The sequence below is a fragment of the Mesocricetus auratus genome, unplaced genomic scaffold, assembly GCF_017639785.1.
Source record: "Mesocricetus auratus isolate SY011 unplaced genomic scaffold, BCM_Maur_2.0 Super-Scaffold_100022, whole genome shotgun sequence".
NCBI classification, from domain to species: domain Eukaryota; kingdom Metazoa; phylum Chordata; class Mammalia; order Rodentia; family Cricetidae; genus Mesocricetus; species Mesocricetus auratus.
In genome coordinates this window covers 21,207,258-21,226,000 of record NW_024429203.1, presented here as the reverse complement: position 1 = coordinate 21,226,000, position 18,743 = coordinate 21,207,258, and the positions used below count along the sequence as shown (strand labels likewise).

Genomic DNA, 18,743 nt, shown 5'->3' with positions numbered 1-18,743 from the left:
ACTGTTGGCAAGAAGGGGCTTGAGCACAGACTGTGTTTAGGGGCTGCCCACCTGCCCCTGAACTATACTAGTTGTCCTTAGGAGCTGATTATGTGCCCACTTGGGGACACTCAAAGGAACACTACAACAGTAAGAAAAAAAGTTCCCAGTCTTGAGGATCTGAACATGTGGATCTGAAGGCAGTTTTCTTTAGCTGTGTGAGCTTGAACAAATTACAACCCTCTCTGGGTCTAGCTTCTTGGTATGTAAAACAGAACTGGGGGTGACTATGCTGTGTGTGTTCCATTTTAGGAAGGCTAATACCTGCTTCAAGAAACTGTAATCTCATGGGAAGGTAAGACACATGAGTGTCAACCCAGTGGCAAGAAACATAGTCAGAGACACCATCCGTAGAGAGTGACTGTGGGTGGGCCAGGCCTGCCCTCCGCAAGGGTGTCCCATTTCATAGGCAATGAATGGAGTTGTCCTTGTCCCTACTTCATCAGGGAAGTCACACAGACACAGGGAGGTTAAGTTCACATCACATGTGGGCAGCTAAGCTGACATGGGCCCAGACTCGGTTCTAGCACGGGCACTACAGTTGGTTCTAGTTCCTGCCACCAGGACAGACATACTGGTGACTGGGAGGTGTGGAAGGTTTCTCCTGAAAAGATGGTCAGGAGGTGTCGGGAGGGAGAAGCTTTGAATGGTCCTGAGGAGTGGGTGGGGCTGATGGCTAGCTATTCACATGCTCATTATGTCACTGGATAAGTGTGAAGAGAACAGTGAACGGTTATAGCCTGAACAGGCAGGATGGACTATGGGGGTGGGAGACACAGGAAACTTGGTTTTTGGTGGGGAGGGGTGTGTGGTGCGTGGGTGGTGTCTGTGTAGCCCTGGCTGTCCAGACTGGCCTTGGCCTTGAGTTCCACCTGCCTCTGCCTCCCAAGTGCTGGGGTTGAGGATGTGCACCTACCACACTCCAGCTCACAGGAGACTTATAAAAGAGACAGCACAAAGCCAGGAGGCATGAAGGTTCACTCCTGTAGCCCCAGCCCAGCTGAGGCCAGAGGATTGTGAGTTCTAGGGCAGCCTGTGATCCATGGAGAGATCTGTCTTGGGGGAAGAAAAAGCCTCATGGCCATGATACAAAAATGACTTTGTCTAGAGAAATGTTGTCAGTGAGCATTTGTTAAGCTCATAGTATATGCTAAGCGCTGTGCTGCATGTGTAGGGTGTGCAGTCTTTCCGAGCCTCAGAAGTATCCAGGTTGGCCATTGTTACCTCAAGTTAAAGTGGGAAGTGGCCTTGGGGAAGCCGTGAGGGTGTCCCACGGTCACAGTGATGAACTTGAACCCCGTTCAGTGTGGTGCCAGTGACGCAGGCTTATGGTCACAGCAGGGGAAGAGATGGCTGGCCTCAAAGCCCCTTCCCTTCTGGATGTCACAAAGAACACCAGCCTCTCTCCAGAGCCACGGCCTGGCCTTGATTGGAACTCTCTGTGCTCTTCAGAGGTGCAATTTACCCCAGAGTGAGGACTTCTGAGATGCTCAGCACCATCTTCTTCCAGGCAGAGCTTCCTCCCTGAGCCTTCCAGAGCTAAGTGATGCAATTACAGAGTTAGGTAAAGGGCTGTCAAGAAAGAGAGGCAATCCATGTGAGCAGCAGCTGCAGGCTGGGCCGGAAGAGGTGTGTGGAACTGAGGTGCAGGGCAGATGGCTTCCCCAGGTCTGAAGCTGAGGCTTATGCAAAACGTCAGGGGGAAGAAAGTTCTAGAAGCTGGTCAGAGACAGCCCAGGGGAGTTCAGAGAATTCGTAAGGTGCTGGGGGAGGGCACACTGAGAGGTCACAGAGCATGTGGAGGATGCAGGTTTTCTAACTGGCATCTGCTTCCCCAAGAGATTTCCAAAGAATGGGGTGATGTGATGCCTGGGAGGGTCCCCAAATGCTTCACACTGAGAAGCACACGGCCACTGGGGAAAGACCCGAGGGGGCCGAGTAGCCAGGGGCCTCCTAACACACCTGCCACGCACATGGACTCAGATGTGTTTCTAGAAGGCCCTTTGAGGTGATCTCTCTCATCAAGTTTGGCAGCAGCTGCACCACACTATCATTGCAGCAGCAGAAGTGGACCAGGCCCATGCTTGTAACCTACCAACTCACCTTCCTGCTGCTGAAGAAACTGGGTCCTGTAATTAACCCCACTTGACAGATGAGCACACAGGCCCCAAGAGAAGTGAAATGACTTGTCCAAGGTCACCCAGCAAGAGTTCAGGCAGGTCATCCCCCCCCCCACAGAAGGCTGTTGCGAACACACACCCAAATGATACGGTTTGTATGGGGTTCCTCTATGCAACTACCACTCCTGATTTTTACATGGTCTCCTTAGGCAGACATCGAACCATTTCATAGCCAGAAAATTTGTTGGGAGAACATGGGTTAGTCACCAGTGAGAATTAGGAGCAGCCTACTGACTGTCTCCTCATCCTATGGGTCAGGGAAAGCCACAGGTGGAAAAGGCAAGCCAGAACACTAGGAGACCCTACTGGGTGCAAGCAGGACGATTTTGCCCAAAGTGGGGCAGTGGCTATCTTAAAATGGCAGCCAAGGTAACGATGCAAGCCTTGTCGGCTTGGGGAGGCCAGGCTCTATGGTTGTCAAGGGATGTCCTTGTCGTTCTCAGGGAACCTGGGGGGGGGGGAGACGATGGGCTCAGGCAACCTGTGCAGACCCAATCCCTACTGTGAACATGCCTTCCCTCCCAGCCCAGGCCAGATCCCCAGAGAAGTGTGGGCCAGCCTGCGGGCTTTGGGCTTTGATATCAATGTGGCCACTGAATGACCCCTGTTAACCTCCAGCGAGGCAAAGGCTGGAGGCTATGTTTTGGAAGTCACCTGTAGGCCAGCTCCTGCCTGGCCCAGCCTTGTAAATTCCACCAACATCCAGGAGATAAAAGGGGAGCATCCCTCAGAGGCAGCCTACAAAGACCTTCAAAAAACACTTTTAGTCAAACCCAGGCAAAGGAATGGGGCCTGGCACTCAGGGGAAATACACTTAAACACCCTTGTGTGTCTGCTGCCCCCACACACAGCAGATGTGTGTTCTCTTTTCTTGTCTTTAATCTCAGCCCAACTCTTGACCTGGTCTGCTTTCCCATCCCTAGGATGCCAGGCTCAGGCCTGAGCCCCACAGTTTCTTCCTGACCTTTCTGGATGCAGGGTCCCCCAGTTGCTGCCCAGCCTGGGAACCAGATTCTGCCTTCCGCTTCTTGTTCTCATCCATTCCGTACGATTCCACACTCCCATCACCTTCTAGGGCAGGATGGGGCCCAGTTAAAGGAAGTCACATGATCTGGAGCAGGACAGAAAGACCTGGGACAGATGGCCGAAAAGCCAGGGAACTCCCTGGCAGAGCCCTTCCCTTCACAGTTAAGGAGTCCGTTCCCATCAAAGAAAAACTTGTCACGATGAGCTTGGGGCCCAGCTATGACAAGATCCAGATTCCCCATCCACTGCTCTCTCCCATGGAGAACATAGGCTTTCACACCACCACGAGGCCTCAGACAGGCTGTCATGTGCCCTTGTCCCCCCAGCCTCCCGCCCTAACCATTGTAGCATTTGTGCAGTCCCAACCCCCTTGCTTGTTAGTGTGTCTTCATGGCACATTATCTCCTCATCTGAAGGCTGCTTTATAGCATAATGTCTTTTTAACTAAGGTAAAAGAAAATGAACACACATCTTTTGGAATAATCTGATCCCACGTGACTGTGGCTGGCACCCCAGGGTGCGCTGAAGCCAAGGTAGATAATTACTCTTCTATATGGAGTCAATTAAATATAAAAAACAGCCACCACCAAACCTCTTGCTGTTTTTTTTTTTTTTTGTGCAGCTTGCTGCTGCCTCTTCTGTTTCCCTGCCCCCAAACTATTCCAGCCCTGGGAGAGAGGAAAGAGAGGGTGAGAGCATGGAATCAGTCTTGCCAGCAGAACCAGTTTTCTGTGCATGGTCTGTCTGATTTGGGCAAGGTTGTCATTCTACAGGAACGGCCTGTGTGTGCCCGGGGCATGCTGTCTCCACCTACACAGGTGGAGGGAGGAAGAATGTAGCCCATTTTCAGCTCTCTGTCCATATGGACGTATGGATTATTTTGGCATTCATAATATCTTTGTTGGCCAACATGAATAAATTGCAGAATGATTTCCAAATTGTTATCCAAAGTTTGCCCCCTTTTAGAGAAAAATCTGAGTGTAGAAAATAGAAATCCAGGGTTGCTATGACTTCCTTTGGTCAATGGATTTGGAGTTCTGAAAAAAGAAGTCACCAGAGAAAGGAACAGATGCTGAGTTTACCCCTTGCCTATTTTGTCATCTTAATCTCTGTAAAATTTGTAATTAGTGGTGTGTGTGCATGTGTGTGTGTGTGTGTGCAAATGTGTGCTCATGCACATGCATGTGCAAGTGCCCACACACGTGCGTATGCGGTGCATTTCTGAGTATGCAGCTGTGTGTGAGAGTCTGTGCACACGTGAGGGTCGAAAGAGGACACTGGCATCTTCTTGTCTCATTCTCCCCTTATTGCCTTGAGAAAGGGTCTCTCACTGCACCGGAAGCTTGCTGTTTGGGCTCAGTGAGCTCCTGAGGTCCATCTGTCTCCGTCTCCACCCCTGTAAATGCTGGAGTTACAGGGCATGCCTGGCTTTTATGTGGGTGATATGGGTTTAAACCTGGGTCCTCAACTTGCACAACACAGCAAGCCACTTCTCCAGCCTGTCAATCTTCCTCCATGTGTGTGTGTGTGTATGGGGGTGTGTGGATGCATGCATGAGTGTGTGCGTGTGTGTCTGTGTAGAGGTCAACTTCAAGTATCATTCCTCATGCTGCTCACCTTGATATTTTGAGGCAGGGTCTCTAATGAGTTTGGAACTTACAGAACAGGCCACACTCTTCAGCCAGTGAGCCCCGGTGACATGCCAGGGCATGTCTGCAGGTGCACTGGGTACCGGGGATCAAACTCAGACCACCACACTTGCACAGAAGCTGGCCGAGCCACCCAGTCCCTTCCTGTCTTCATGCTTACTTCAGTTCCTTTATTCCAATGATGCTAACCCTTCCCCCTCCTCCACCTTGGGTCTCAGGCAGGGCTGTGCTCCTGTTCTACAGTGCACCGCGCCCTCAGGCACAGCATTGCACCTGCCGGCCTCTGAGGCTGCCTTTGTCGCTTCTCATTCCGCTCCCAAGCTGAACTCAAGTCAGTGCCGCTGTCACTGAGGGGATGGGGTTCTGAAAGGCCCAAGAAAGCCTCTAAAGAGTCCCCCGAATGAAGATGCTGACGATCTAATCAAACCCTACTCTGTCACCCAAGGACTGATTCACTTGGTGGCAGTCATCAACACTCAGAGAAATATGGGATGCGCCAGCCACTCACATATACATTTCCCCTTCTTCATTAAAATGGTCTTTCACCTGCACTCCAAGGATGACTCTACTTGGTTAGGCTCTAAGTTTGCTAACTTGTGCTGGGGCATGAGTTGAGAATGGGAGGCTGGCGTGTGAAACTTGGTGATAGATTTACCCTTCCCAAGCACGTGTCACATCATCATCATCTGCTTGAGGTACGGCCCTCATTGCTGTGAGCAAGGCATGAAAGCAGCAACCTGAAGGACTAGAGGTTCATTTTAGTTCACGGTTCAGAGGAAGCAGTCTGTCATGGCGGGGAAAGCATGGTTGCAGGAGCCTCTGTCCATGGCTGTACAATTGTTGCAGCCTGACCTTTCTTCAAGTCTCTGGGAATCAGAATGTGAGAGAGAGAATTCCCAGGCTGCCAAACTATAACCCAAAGCTCCACCATTCTGGCATGTCTTCTATCTAGGCCCCAAAGGTTCCAAAATGCTCTTTCACCTCCCTAAACCACCAGAGACCATATGTTCCAACACAAGCGCCCGTAGGGGATATTTCACATCCAAAGCATAACAGCACCTTGCTTTCTTGCAGTAGTTTGCCAGTCATCAGATGTGTGTGCACGTACCTGCGTGCTCTGTGTACCCATATCCACTCAGGACTAATGGACTTGTGGACACTCACTCTTCTTACTGTTTTTGATGAAATATAAATATATCACCTGGGAGTCAAATATAGCTCTTAACTATCCATTCTTAAATATTAAAATATAGATTATTATCACTTGCTATGAATATAGAATAATATGTAAGCCCACCAAGAATCTGTCCTTGGGGTCTGGAGAGAGACTTGTGAGTTGGTTTTAATTGGTCCAATGGGTGCTACAGATAGATACAGGTGACCCCAAATGCTACATGTTGAGTGTTACCTTAGAGAACTGCTGTGAAGAACAGGACATTCTCTTCCCTGTACATTCTTGCTTCGTGGATGAGGCTATGGAATCCCAGGCAAGCAGAGTGACTAAGTGTGATCAGCTCTTTATCAGGCAGAGTGTGGGCTAGAACTGAGTCCTGGCTCTGGGCTTTCCAACAGCCCCAGGTATTGGATTATAGACAATAAGAAAGGGCTTCTTTTCAACAAGATGGATCTAAATTAGATCCAAGGAAGAATTTCTGACAGAGAAGAATATTGAGAAAGCTTGCCCAGAAGGTCTCCTCTCCTGGAACTTTTGGAAATTGTTTCTGAGCGGTCTGATTGTATTCCCTCTTGCTTGTAAATTACCTATGTAGGCAGAGGGGTCTAACAGTAAACAGACATGAGTCACAGCTTCAAGGCAGGTCCTTCTTAAGAGTGGTGGTTTAGATCTGGACTGAGGCAAGAAGCCTGACCAGGATAACAGCTCCTCAGCAGGGACAACCTGTGATCACTGGTCCCCTGTGTCCTGCCTCCTATGACAGTATCTCTCTGTGTCCTTTCAGAAAGCAGATCTGGCTGTGGCAGGCCTCACCATTACAGCTGAACGTGAGAAAGTGATTGATTTCTCGAAGCCATTCATGACACTGGGGATTAGTATTCTTTACAGAGTTCATATGGTAAGAGACTTATTTTATAAGCATTTATGCCATTAAAGTTATTTGCATGCAAACACCGAGTTATATGGTAATAATGAATGATTCACAGAAATATTTAGATTTCGAGATTTCAATGCAAATGCGCTGGGCTATTTTTTCCTCCATCAGCTGCAAGAACTTACAAACAGAAGAAATGGAAAAGTCGCACTTGGGGACTTTTTTAAAGTATTTTTTCTGGCTATGATAAGCATCAAAATGAATACATAGGGACACACCAGTAGTCAGCCAAAGATGGACATGACATTTGAATGTCTTGCCTGGTGGAAAGAGCAGGAGTCGTTCTAGCTGTGTGTCATCAATCCAATTGATCATCACTCTGTGGCCAGCCAGTAATGAAAACTTCCTCGCTTCTATTATTACGCCAAAAGATTCTTCCTCTCCCCCTTCATCTAAACTACCTCTAGGTGTTCAGCTGTCACATAGATCTCCCTGTATTCTAGTCCCTTTCAGCAGCCATAATTTAACTGTCACACATACTCCATGTAACCTGACACCATGAGGCCCAATGACAATGGCTCCCATTTATTAAGTACCTCTGTGTCCCAGACACTATCAGATGACTGTGAGGTAGATTCTATGTTGGGAATGAATTGGGTCCCTATAAAATACGTGCTGAAGTCCTGAGCCCCAGGATCTATACAAGCAGCCTCTCTTGGAAACAGAGTCCTTTCCAATGCTGTGAAGAGTTAAGATAAAGTCTAGCAGGAGAGGCACCCAGAGACCGCCCACGCGCCCTCCAAGTCTGGCTGTCAGCGGAGGAGACCCCGTGTGTTTTTGCAGCTCCAATCAGGCTTGCAACTGACTTTGGAAGACAAACAACAGTTTGCCAGTGGACATATCCATCCTACGTACAAATCTGAATCCCCTGGGAACCAAGGAGAGAGCCTGCATTTGTAACTGTGACCAGGGTTTCTACAGGACAGAAACCACTGTGTTGCAGCGCCCATCCAGCAGGCTTGACTTATCAGAGCTATACTGTTTTCTGCTGGGCTACCTGGCTGGGAAAGATGGCCAGGGCATCTAGAAGAGATAAGAGTCAAAATGTTAAGCTCTACAGACAGAGACAGAGGCAGAGAGGAGTTCGTTACAGTTGGTGGGTAAGGAGGCTGTGACCCTCTGAATCTGTGTCCTTCCTTGTCCTATTGATATGAAAGCTCCCATTTACTGAGAGTCTCTATGTCCCAGACACTTGCAGGTAGCTGTACTCTGGGCTCTAGTTTGGTGTTGATTGTGTCCTCTTCAAGTACATGTTAAAGACCTAATTCCCAAGATCCATGCACATGACCTCACTGGGAAATAGAGTTCTTGTCAGTGTTATAAAGAGGTAAGAGAAAGTCATGCTGGGCCCAGTTAGGTCTTTATTCAATTACTAGCCAGCATCCTTACAAAAAGTGGAGGATTTGACTAGATGAGGCGATACATGTTTTAATTCTAGCAGTGGGAGAGGCAGAGACCTCTGTGAGTTCAAGCCTGATCCTCTCTACCTAGCAAATTCCAGGCCAGCCAAACTTACAGGGTAAGACCTTTTCTCAAAAACAATTTATTTAAAGGGAGTGGGAGATACGGACACAGCTGCATGAGAAAAAGACCATGTGGAATCAGTGTAGAAATTGCAAGCATCTCCATGCCAACAAGCATCAGTGATCTTCAGCAACCACACAAGTTATGAGAAATGAGAACCCTCTCCGGGGGGCCTCTGAGAGAGCTAGACTCTGCTGTCATATCAATGGACTTTCCATCCTCAGTAACTGGGAGATGACACATTTCTGTTACTTTAAGTTTCCTGTTTGTGGACTCTGTCTTGACCATCCAGGAAACTAACATGGTTGTGCTGTGCTTATATTGGGAATGAGGACACGAGTATGATCAGTTTTAAAAGTAGGTCAAGGGCACATGCTAGCAGCTCATACATGCTAATCACATGTTAATAAGCTGAAGAACAAGGTGTGATTTCAGCCTTGCTCACTTTGTATAACCAGCCTGTGTGGTCTTTGTAACTTGTCCTGTAGGCTGCACTCTCTCTTTCCCATTGCGTCCTCTGGATTGTTCTCTAAGGGAAAGCGGATGGGTACTAACATCCCATCTTACAGAGCAGGAGACCAAACTCACACTTGCAGCCATCCCAGGGAAAGACTTGGACTCCAGGCTTCTCATTCCAGGGTGGGGTTCTTGACTTCCATCAAGTTCCTTGTCTCCAGCTTCCTCTCTCCTTTCTCTCTAGAGTTCCAAGAAGGCTTCCGAAAGGAATGGAGACATACAGCCTTTCTCCATACTACCCTGCTCTGGCCAGCTATAGAAACATAGTCAGGCTGTGGTCTTGATTTCCCAGTTAATGGTGAGGAAGCCAGAGCCCTGATGGTGACCTGATGACCTATCAGCAGTCCTGTGGTTAGAGGTGTTTCCACCCTCTGGTACTCATGGCTGAGCTGCTCAGCACAGGACACCACAGTATCAAACAGCAGCTCTGTCCAGCACTGCACCTTAGTCATCAACCCTGTGGACTTCCTAAATGATGTTGTCAACCAACTATTTATTATCACCTACCTCACAAGTCTGTGGCTGTGTTTGTCCCCTGAATTACCTCCTGGAACATTAAGTCTTAAACTACAGCTTCTCCAGATGTGTGGGCCACTATAAGTCCAGGTATTTCTGGAAAGGTATTTTGGAGATGTGGTGACATATGTAATTAATTGACTCTTTGGCATAGAGATGCCGCCCTCCAATCTTTACCTTTGAATCCATTCAGCCTCTCCCCTGTGTTTATGCCCAAATTCTCCTTTTCATAAGAATATTCATCATTGGGACAAGACTCACCTGAATACAGTATGATTTGAACTCTCCCTAAAATTGGCAAGAACTCTATTTTCAAATAAGGTGGCACAAGTCATGGGAGTTAGGACTTAATACATTCTTGCCGATTGCAAGAATGTGAGTGGGCCTCTTTAATTAGTTTAATGCTACTAGAGTAAAGAAAGGCTTTATAAAAAAGGAATTGTGCTCCAGACCATAGCAGAAATCTGTCTAAGATCTTTTGGACTTACAAACTTCTACAATTACATAGTTAAATATGTAAGCCAATACCTTAATATCAATCTAAATATGATAGATAGTCAGATGAATGGATTGATAGACAGGTAGATCGATAGAGCAATTCATAGATAGATAAACAAATAATAATAATAGACAGATGATAGATAATATGTAGATAAATAGATACATTCATACACATATACATGATGAGCAGATAGATAGATAGATAGATAGATAGATAGATAGATAGATAGATAGGAGCTGCGAGTTCTACATCTGGATCAGCAGGCAGAGCAGAGAGTGAGACACTGAGCCTGGATTGAGCATTTGAGATCCCAAAGTCCACCCCCAGTGACACATTTCCTCCAACAAGACCACACCTACTCCAACAAGACCACACACACTCCAAGAAGGTCATGCCTCCCAATTCCTGTCAAGTAGTGCCACTTTATAATGGCCAAGCATTCGAATATATGAGACTATTGGGGCCATTCCTATTCAAACCACCACACAGATATACAGAAAACTGATAGATAGGTGAAAGGTAGGTAGATGGACAGACTGATAGATAATTGATAGATCATATGATATGATATAACATAGCTATAGACATATATAAACATGGATTTATCTATAGCTTCCCATCAATACTGTTTCTCTGGAGAACCCTGACTGACCAATACACTCTCCCAGGCTAGTCTAGAATCCCTTCTCTCTTCAGCCCCACTGTGGAAGCACCAGTATGCCACCCAACTGCTCAGAACTAATTTCTATTGAGGTTGAACTCAGTAAAAATGAATTCTGGCATGAACAACTTACACTGAGCAGACCTGACAGCTTATGCATTTATTCAACAAATATTTACTGAGTGCATTCTGTTTGTGAGGCACTATGCTTAGAAAGTTCCAGAAACTCAATTGGTGAGAGAACATTCCTGAATTGGCTGAAGCAGAGGAGGCCTAGTAAGCAGTGCCTGCAGTAAGCACAGCTGAGTCTGCCACGAGAGCTCCATATAAACCTACGCAGAGAAGCCCTGCCTTCAAAATAATAGTACCAACGGAACGGAATTAAAGTTAACTAATTGGTGTTTACTGATTTGTGAATTTTCTCTGATTGATGGTTATCTTTAAGGAGAAATATGGCTAATCTGTTCTCATTTATAATCTATAAGGATCTAGAATCTCTTCTTCTCCATGTTTATAAGATCACCTGACTAATGAGTAATTGTTACCAAAAGGTGAGCATCTGGCAGCAATCAAGTCTGTGTGTGAATGTAGAAGTAATTAACTCAGTGTAAATGCCTAGTCAAGAATTGTTTTTATTCATTTTTAATACAAAAGCATTAAATTTGTATGTATCCATGGAATATCATGTAATATCCTATTATATGTATATATTGAATAGTGTAATCGCAATTAAGCACAATTGCAAAAGCCTCCAGAGAGTTGGCTCAGTGGCCCAGTGAGTACAGTGCTTGTTGTGTAAGCCTAAGGACCTGAGTTCAGATTCCTCCAAACCCATGTAAAAGCTAGTTCCACAGTGGTGACATCTGTGGTGTTTTGAGTAAGAAGCTCCTCATATACTCATATATTTGAACACTTAGTCACTGGGAAGTGAGACTGTTTGAGAAAGATTCGGTGGTGTGTTCTTGTTGAAAGAGGTGTGTCATTGGGCTCTGTGGTATAAAAAGCCCACACTAGGCCCAGTGTCTCTCTCTCTCTCTCTGCCTGCTGCCTGTAGATCAGTGTGTAAAGCTCTCAGCTACTGCTCCAGAGTCTGTCTGCTTCTCACCATGATGATAATGGACTAACCCTCTGAAACTGTAAGCCAGTCCCAATTAAGTGCTTTCTTTTGTAAGAGTTGCGTGGTCATGGTGTCTCTTCACGGCAATACAACAGTGACTAGACAGAATCTTAATCCCAGTGTCGTGGAGGTGGAAACCAGTAGACTGTGGGGTGCATTGGCTAGCTAGTCTAGTTGAAGCAATGAGCTCCAGGCCCAATGAAAGAAACTATCTCCAAAGCAAAATTGAGTGTGATAAAAGAAGACACTCAACAGCAACTTCTTGCCTCCACATATGCATTCATGGATACACACACACACAGACACACACACACACTACACACTCATACATACACACACACTACACACTCATACACACACACTACACCACTACACACTCATACATACACACACTACACACTCATACATACACACACACTACACACATATACATACACTACATACTCATACACATGCACACACACACTACACACACTTATTACATATACATACACACAACCTACAGAATAATAATTGGTAGCTAGCATGTTTCTGAAGCTTAAAGATTATCAGAAACAATTTGTGAATTTTCAACACTTTTCAGATTGTTTTAAATATAGGTTATCAAATATCAACTATAGGTTATTTCCTTATTCTTAATGTTTCAGCATAATCTGTTTCTGTTTAGCCATCCCTAAGACCAAAATAAGAGCATACCCTGCTAATTGACAAACCAGCCATGGAGACTGGCTTTGGCAAGTTTATTGTTGACACACTGAACCCCTTGAAACTCTTCATTCCTAATAGCCCAGTCACCATTGTCTCCTGACATTTCTGGTGCCTTTCCATCACCTTGACTAAAACCTCTGTTTACTTCCCTACACCCTGCCCTGTCCTTACATTATTCCCTAGATAACGCCACTCTCACCCTGGACTCACCTGTGAACTCCAAGCAGCATATATCTTGCACAATAGCTACATTTCACCTGGATGACTAATAGGCAACCCAAACAGTATCACAAACTGCCTAGGACAGTAAGAAAGGGTTTCCCTTCAACAGGATGGATTTCAGTTGGATCTAAGGAAGAACTTCCTGACTTAGAAGAATATTGAGGATGCTTGCCCAGGTCTGCTGCCCTGGGATATTTGGAGACTGTATCAGAATAATCTCATTCAGCAAACTTATTCCCCTTTTGTCCCATCTTGGATAACAGCACCTCCATTCAGTGACTTGAGCTGATCCTCTCTGCTTACGCTCTAATCGGTTCTCTAACTCCAGTAATTGCCACTTCTGCTGCTGTCACAACCATGACTTAGCTTCTCCTTGGTGGAAAAGTGTCTCTTATTCTCTTACTGTCCCCAACGAAGGGCCACAATCATCATGAGCATTCACTAAGCAACGATGGTGAAACTCATGGACGCAGGCCTGGCTGCCTGCAGTTGATGCTGGATCTGACAGTTATTTGCCACCCACCCCTCACACATGCCTCAGTGTCTTCACCTGTAGAAATGAGTCATTATTCAGATTAAATGAGAATACACATGCAACTCTCTTACAGCATACACAAGGAAGTGTTTGCTACTTTTTGTAGTAAATGCAGGGGAATTGCCCCTCACTGCATTCCAGCCCTCATTCTACAATCTGAGAATTGCTTGCTTGATTGTTTTACAAATTTAATCACATCAACCTCATATTGTAAATCATTTGCCAGCTGTCCAACCTCCTAGCATGGTCTACTGTTACATTAGTCTTCTCTCACCTCCTTATCTGGTTTCACACGTATCCTCTCCTCAACTACAGAACAAAATCATCGCTGGCCTTCTATACCCAGCACAAATGTCAAATGGTCTCCCCTGCCCTCCTCCCTGTTTCTTTCTCTTGGCTGATGCCATCTATTATATACTTTCATGTTGCATTTAGATATTCTTTCCTATCTCTTCTTAATCAGACCCCAGTATGGAGCATGTTAAATGAAAGCTCCTGTTTTGCCAGACTAGAATTTTAATATATAACTTTTGATTTATAAAATGTGATTATTCTAAACATGTAGTGTTGCTTGATAGGCATGAAAAGAAAACTGGTGAGGAGAGAGGGAAAGAGGGAGGCCACATCCAATGAGCCCCATCTTCTCAGGAGGAAAACACAGAGGCTCCACAAACGCCAATGTGTGCTAGGGAGCTCTAGTACACCAGACAAAGGGATGCATAACCCACTAGTCTTATTTTTATTTCTGCTTTTTTAAATCTCAGTTGTTCTTAAGAATAGAAACAAAGTAAAGGTAGGTATTTCAGACATCCCAGATACATCATCCATCTGGGTAGAGCCATACCTGCCATCTGAACTTATTGTTCTCTCCCCCAAAGTTGGCACAGCCCCCGTACAACACAACATCTGAATTAGTTACTCTTCTTCCTGCTGTGACAGAGTCCCTGACAAAGCAACTCAAGGGGTAAAGGAAGGCTTCTTCTGGCTGAGAGATTAAGAGTACAGTCTGTAACAGTAGGGAGGGCTGACAGCAGAGATGTGAGGCCACCCATCACATTGCACCACAGTCGGGAAACAGAGAGATAGGCTGATAGTCCTTCCTTTTGTTTTTCGTTTTATTAAATCTAGGACTCCAGCCCATGAGCTAGTGATGCCCACATTCAGGCTAGAGCTTCCCCCTCAGCTAAACTTCTCTAGAAATTTCTTCACCGGCATTTGTAGGTGTGTGTCTCCAAGGGGGATTCCAAACCAGTCCCGTTGCTGACAGAGAGTCACCATCACTGCATCCACATGAGAAAGTGTCAGGACCCTTGCCTGGGACCAGATGTGATTCTAGGCCATATACACATGGTTGGGCCGTTAGAATCTGAGGAGGCCTTGATGCTTCAAAGATGGTAGTCAAGTGACAGGATCTGGATGGAGTTCAAGACTTATGAGTCCCCAGGCAATTTAACTCATTTCTTTTTAATGAGAAGTTCAATGTTTAGTCTAGCAGGCTATCTCCAAGGGGATTTTGTTTCCAAGAGTCTTAAGGTATTAATGTTCACTGTGAGTTCCCAACTATGTGTGAATAGAGAGAAAAGCCTAGGAAAAAACTATATTTGACAGAGTATATCTTATGGCTTTCTGTCTTTTTCCCTTCACTGCAACAATTTGCCTCATGATGTTTTGCTTAGACTGATATTAAAGTAAGTTTGTATTCCTCCAGCATTCCCTATCTGTTGTAGCTAGGTATTATTGGAATGTGCCAGAACCCAACCTGGGATTCAACATTTGGCCCACTTAACCCCCAAATGGGTTAATTTCATTTAAGTAATTTCATGTTGGCTTCTTCAGGGAGGTTGGATTGATGTCTAAGATCTAGCATGCTGACACACAGCTCTTGATTTATGAGACACTTCAGCACAGGCTCTGGTTGAGTGCTGCAATGTCAAGGCATAGGTGAGATGACCCTTAATGCATGGAGCAGGAAGCTGGAAGCTGGGAAGCCTGGTTGTGAGTGCTGTAACAGGCGCTGAAGCAGGATTTCCTGTTTGCAGGTTCCAAATACTTTGAATTACTCATCTCAGGCTATAGTATGTATATTCCCTCCACTGTCAAGGACATACACTAAGTAGATGATTGTTCAAAGTCCTTTCCTATCTGGGGGCTCAATCGGTGAAATTTGTGATGTCATAAAAAGTCTCCAGTCAGCCTGAGTGCCTGGGACGCCCTAGAAAAAATGACCGTTCCCTCTATCCTGCTGTCTTCTGCCTTAGATGAACAAATAGGAAAGTCCCACTGTCTGTTCTTTTTCTTTCCATTTCTTTCAACTAAAGTCTTTTCTCTCAAGAAAACACACACACGCATACACACACACACACACACACACACACACAGAGAGAGAGAGAGAGAGAGAGAGAGAGAGAGAGAGAGAGAGAGAGAGAGAGAGAGAGAGAGAGAGAGAAGTAATCAGATGTGTGATGGTTTGAATGAGAATGGACCACACAGGTTCATATGTTTGTTTGAATGCTTGGGTCCTCAGTTAGTAGAACTGTTTGGGAAGGATTAGGGAGGTGGCCTTGTTGGAGATGTATCTCTGAAGGTTGGCCTGAGGTTTCAAAAGTCCACAACAGGCACTCTCCCTCCCTCCCTCCCTCCCTCCCTCCCTCCCTCCCTCCCTCCCTCCCTCCCTCCCTCCCTCCTTCTCTCCCTCTCTCCCTCCCTCCCTCCCTCCCTCCCTTCCTCCCTCTCTGTCTCTCTCTGTCTTTCTCTGCCTCTCTCTCTCTGTCTGTCTGTCTGTCTGTCTCTCTCTCTCTCTCTCTGTCTCTCTGTCTCTCTGTCTCTCTGTCTCTCTGCCTGCTTCTTGTGGTTCAGGATATAAAACTCTTAGCTACTGTTCCAGGTGTTCCAAGACCATGGCTTACCGAATGCCACCATGCTCTCCACCACGTTGTCATGGACTGACCCTCTTAAGTTAGTTGGACTAACCCCCAACTTAATGCTTTCTTTTATGAGTTACCTTGGTCATGGAGTCTCTTCACAGCAATTGAATGGTGACTAAGACAGACAGTGCTTAACATCAAGTTAATGCCTGGCATTTGCTGGGTGTGTTATCTGTTTTCCAGGATGGTCTGTTTCATCTCAGAAAGTCTGTCTAGGAACATGGAAATTAGTGCTAAGCTAGTCAGCGAGTCACTTGTAGCTTAATATTCTGTTCTTTGAAGGTAAAAAATGAATCATGTCCAAGTCCCTAAAGCTGGGTAACTTGAGAGCATTGCCCATCAATAGAAATATGGAGCCCTGGAGAGAAAGGCATCTTAATATTGGCTATATATTGAGCACATCTCCCTCAAGCAGCTCAGGTTGTCTAATCAGCTTTGTTTTACTAACAGTCACATTCATCCTCCATGTGTATCACAGTGTTTTACTTTTACGGAAGAAAAAAGAAAGACACCCAGAGATGGTGAGTGGCTTATCTAGGACTGACTGCTCAGCCAGTCAGCGTTAAACAAGGGTGGGGACGTGGGTGTCCCAGGCAGATCTCCAATAAGTGAAGTAAGAATAGATACGCTGGTGTGTGAAATGGTGTGGAATGGAGGTGCTGCTTGCTTTATCCTCCTGGGCTCAAAGGTAGAATGCAAACTAAGCCCCACTCTACAAGACACATACCGCAGAGTAACCATATGAGCTTTTACAATCATATGTAACTTCCTCTGTCTCTCCCATGCTGAGCAACAGATAACCTATCTCCTCCCCTTCTCAACCCTATAGAACATTTTACTGACCACTGACCATTCCCGGCAGTTGACTGTCTAACAAGAAACTGTGCTGCAAACTGCCATTTAGTTCCCCAGACATTCAAAAGTACACATAGATGTGATGACACCTTGTCGGTGACATGCTGGAGAGATGGGACACGGGGAAATATGTCACTAGTGTGATGTGTAGGAAAATGGTGGTGAGGCACACTGCCCTTCTACAGATCCAAGAGCAGCTGCCATGTGTCTGCTCCATTCTTCCGGACACTTCTTTGGGAAAGTTGAGGTGGAACAGAGTTCTCAGGATTGGAACCAGAGGCAGGCATAATGACACAGGGCTGGATTCCCAGCACTCAAAGGACAGAGACCATAAGTTTGAAGTCAGCTACATAGTGAGTTCAAGTCCAGCCTAGACTATTTGTCTCAGTAAGCAAAACAAAGGAACCACCACAACAAATAGAACCACTGGTTTCTAAGATGCATCCTTTCAGGATGAAGCCTTACTTGCCCTATCTGCTTCCTTGGAGAACCCTTCTGATTCATGTGCTATAACCCACAGGAACTAGGAGAATTAGAAAAAGTGGCTGAGGTCAAATGGCCACCTTCTCCATCAAATGACTTCATCCTGTATCATCATGGAACAGGAAGTAGTGTTTCTAGTCTACTAGGGGAAAGGAATGGTATTGGTGTAAAAGGAAGTCCTTTACTCTGTCACATGCCATCCTTCCTTTTATTCCTGTCTGCCATTAGATAGAGAAAAGGGTGTGTACACACACACACACACACACACAGAGAGAGAGAGAGAAAGAGAGTCAGACACACACACACAGAGACAGTCACACACACACACACACACAGAAGAGTCAGACACACACAGAGAGACAGTCACACACACACACAGAGAGAGAGAGAGAGAGTCAGACACACACAGAGACAGTCTCACACACACACACACACAGAGTCAGACACACACACACATAGTGACAGTCACACATACACACAAACACACACCATACCATAGCTTCAGTCCTCAAGACAATCCTACAAAGTCAAAATTATTGTTACCACCAAATTACAAGGAGTAAGTAAAAAAGCAGAGTTTAGGTAGCTTGCCCAACATTGTTGATCTTGTAACTAGCTAGAAATCCCTGGTAGTCTGGCTCCAGATTTAGCATCTTTATTTACCTCTCCTCCTGCATTACCAGGCTCCAGACTTTGGGAAGGAGAGTGTTTTCTTTCTATAATATCATTTTTCCAACGCATAGAAATCTAATAAATCTTTTAAAATAAAAGGAAGCATTGACATATTTCATATGGGAAGATTCACTGTCATGATGCAATTCAAAACAACCCCTAAAGCTCTGGGTCAGCTGATGAACAATCCTTTAGGGCCCTCTCATCATCAGAGAGCACCAAAGATGCAAACTCAGTTTGAAGCATGGTCTAAAAGCCAAGACAGCTGTTTCTAATTTTCAATCCCATCAGTAGAACTTGGCCTGTCCTTGACCTCTGAGGCACAGATCTATGTCTATGACTAGATAGATTCATGAAGTACCACTTATCTACATTCAGAATAGTTTCATTCACCAAAAGGAACTGGCCTCACTTGCAGTCAGCAGTTATATTGATTGTATAAATCAATACAAATGCCTATAAAACAACGGAGTCACAATAAATGATGATGAGGATGGATAAATAAC

The 18,743-nt window shown here is 45.6% G+C and overlaps 1 protein-coding gene across 2 annotated transcripts in view; it reads left to right on the top strand.

The window, feature by feature from the left end:
• The window catches only part of Grik4 (glutamate ionotropic receptor kainate type subunit 4), a 417,441-nt gene that overhangs the window by 365,697 nt on the left and 33,001 nt on the right, over positions 1-18,743 (top strand). For both annotated transcript variants that reach the window (XM_005069407.4, XM_040729877.1), the window contains exon 14: positions 6,853-6,966. In XM_005069407.4, coding sequence (XP_005069464.1) covers positions 6,853-6,966 — 114 coding nt within the window. The remainder of the gene's footprint in view (positions 1-6,852; positions 6,967-18,743) is intronic.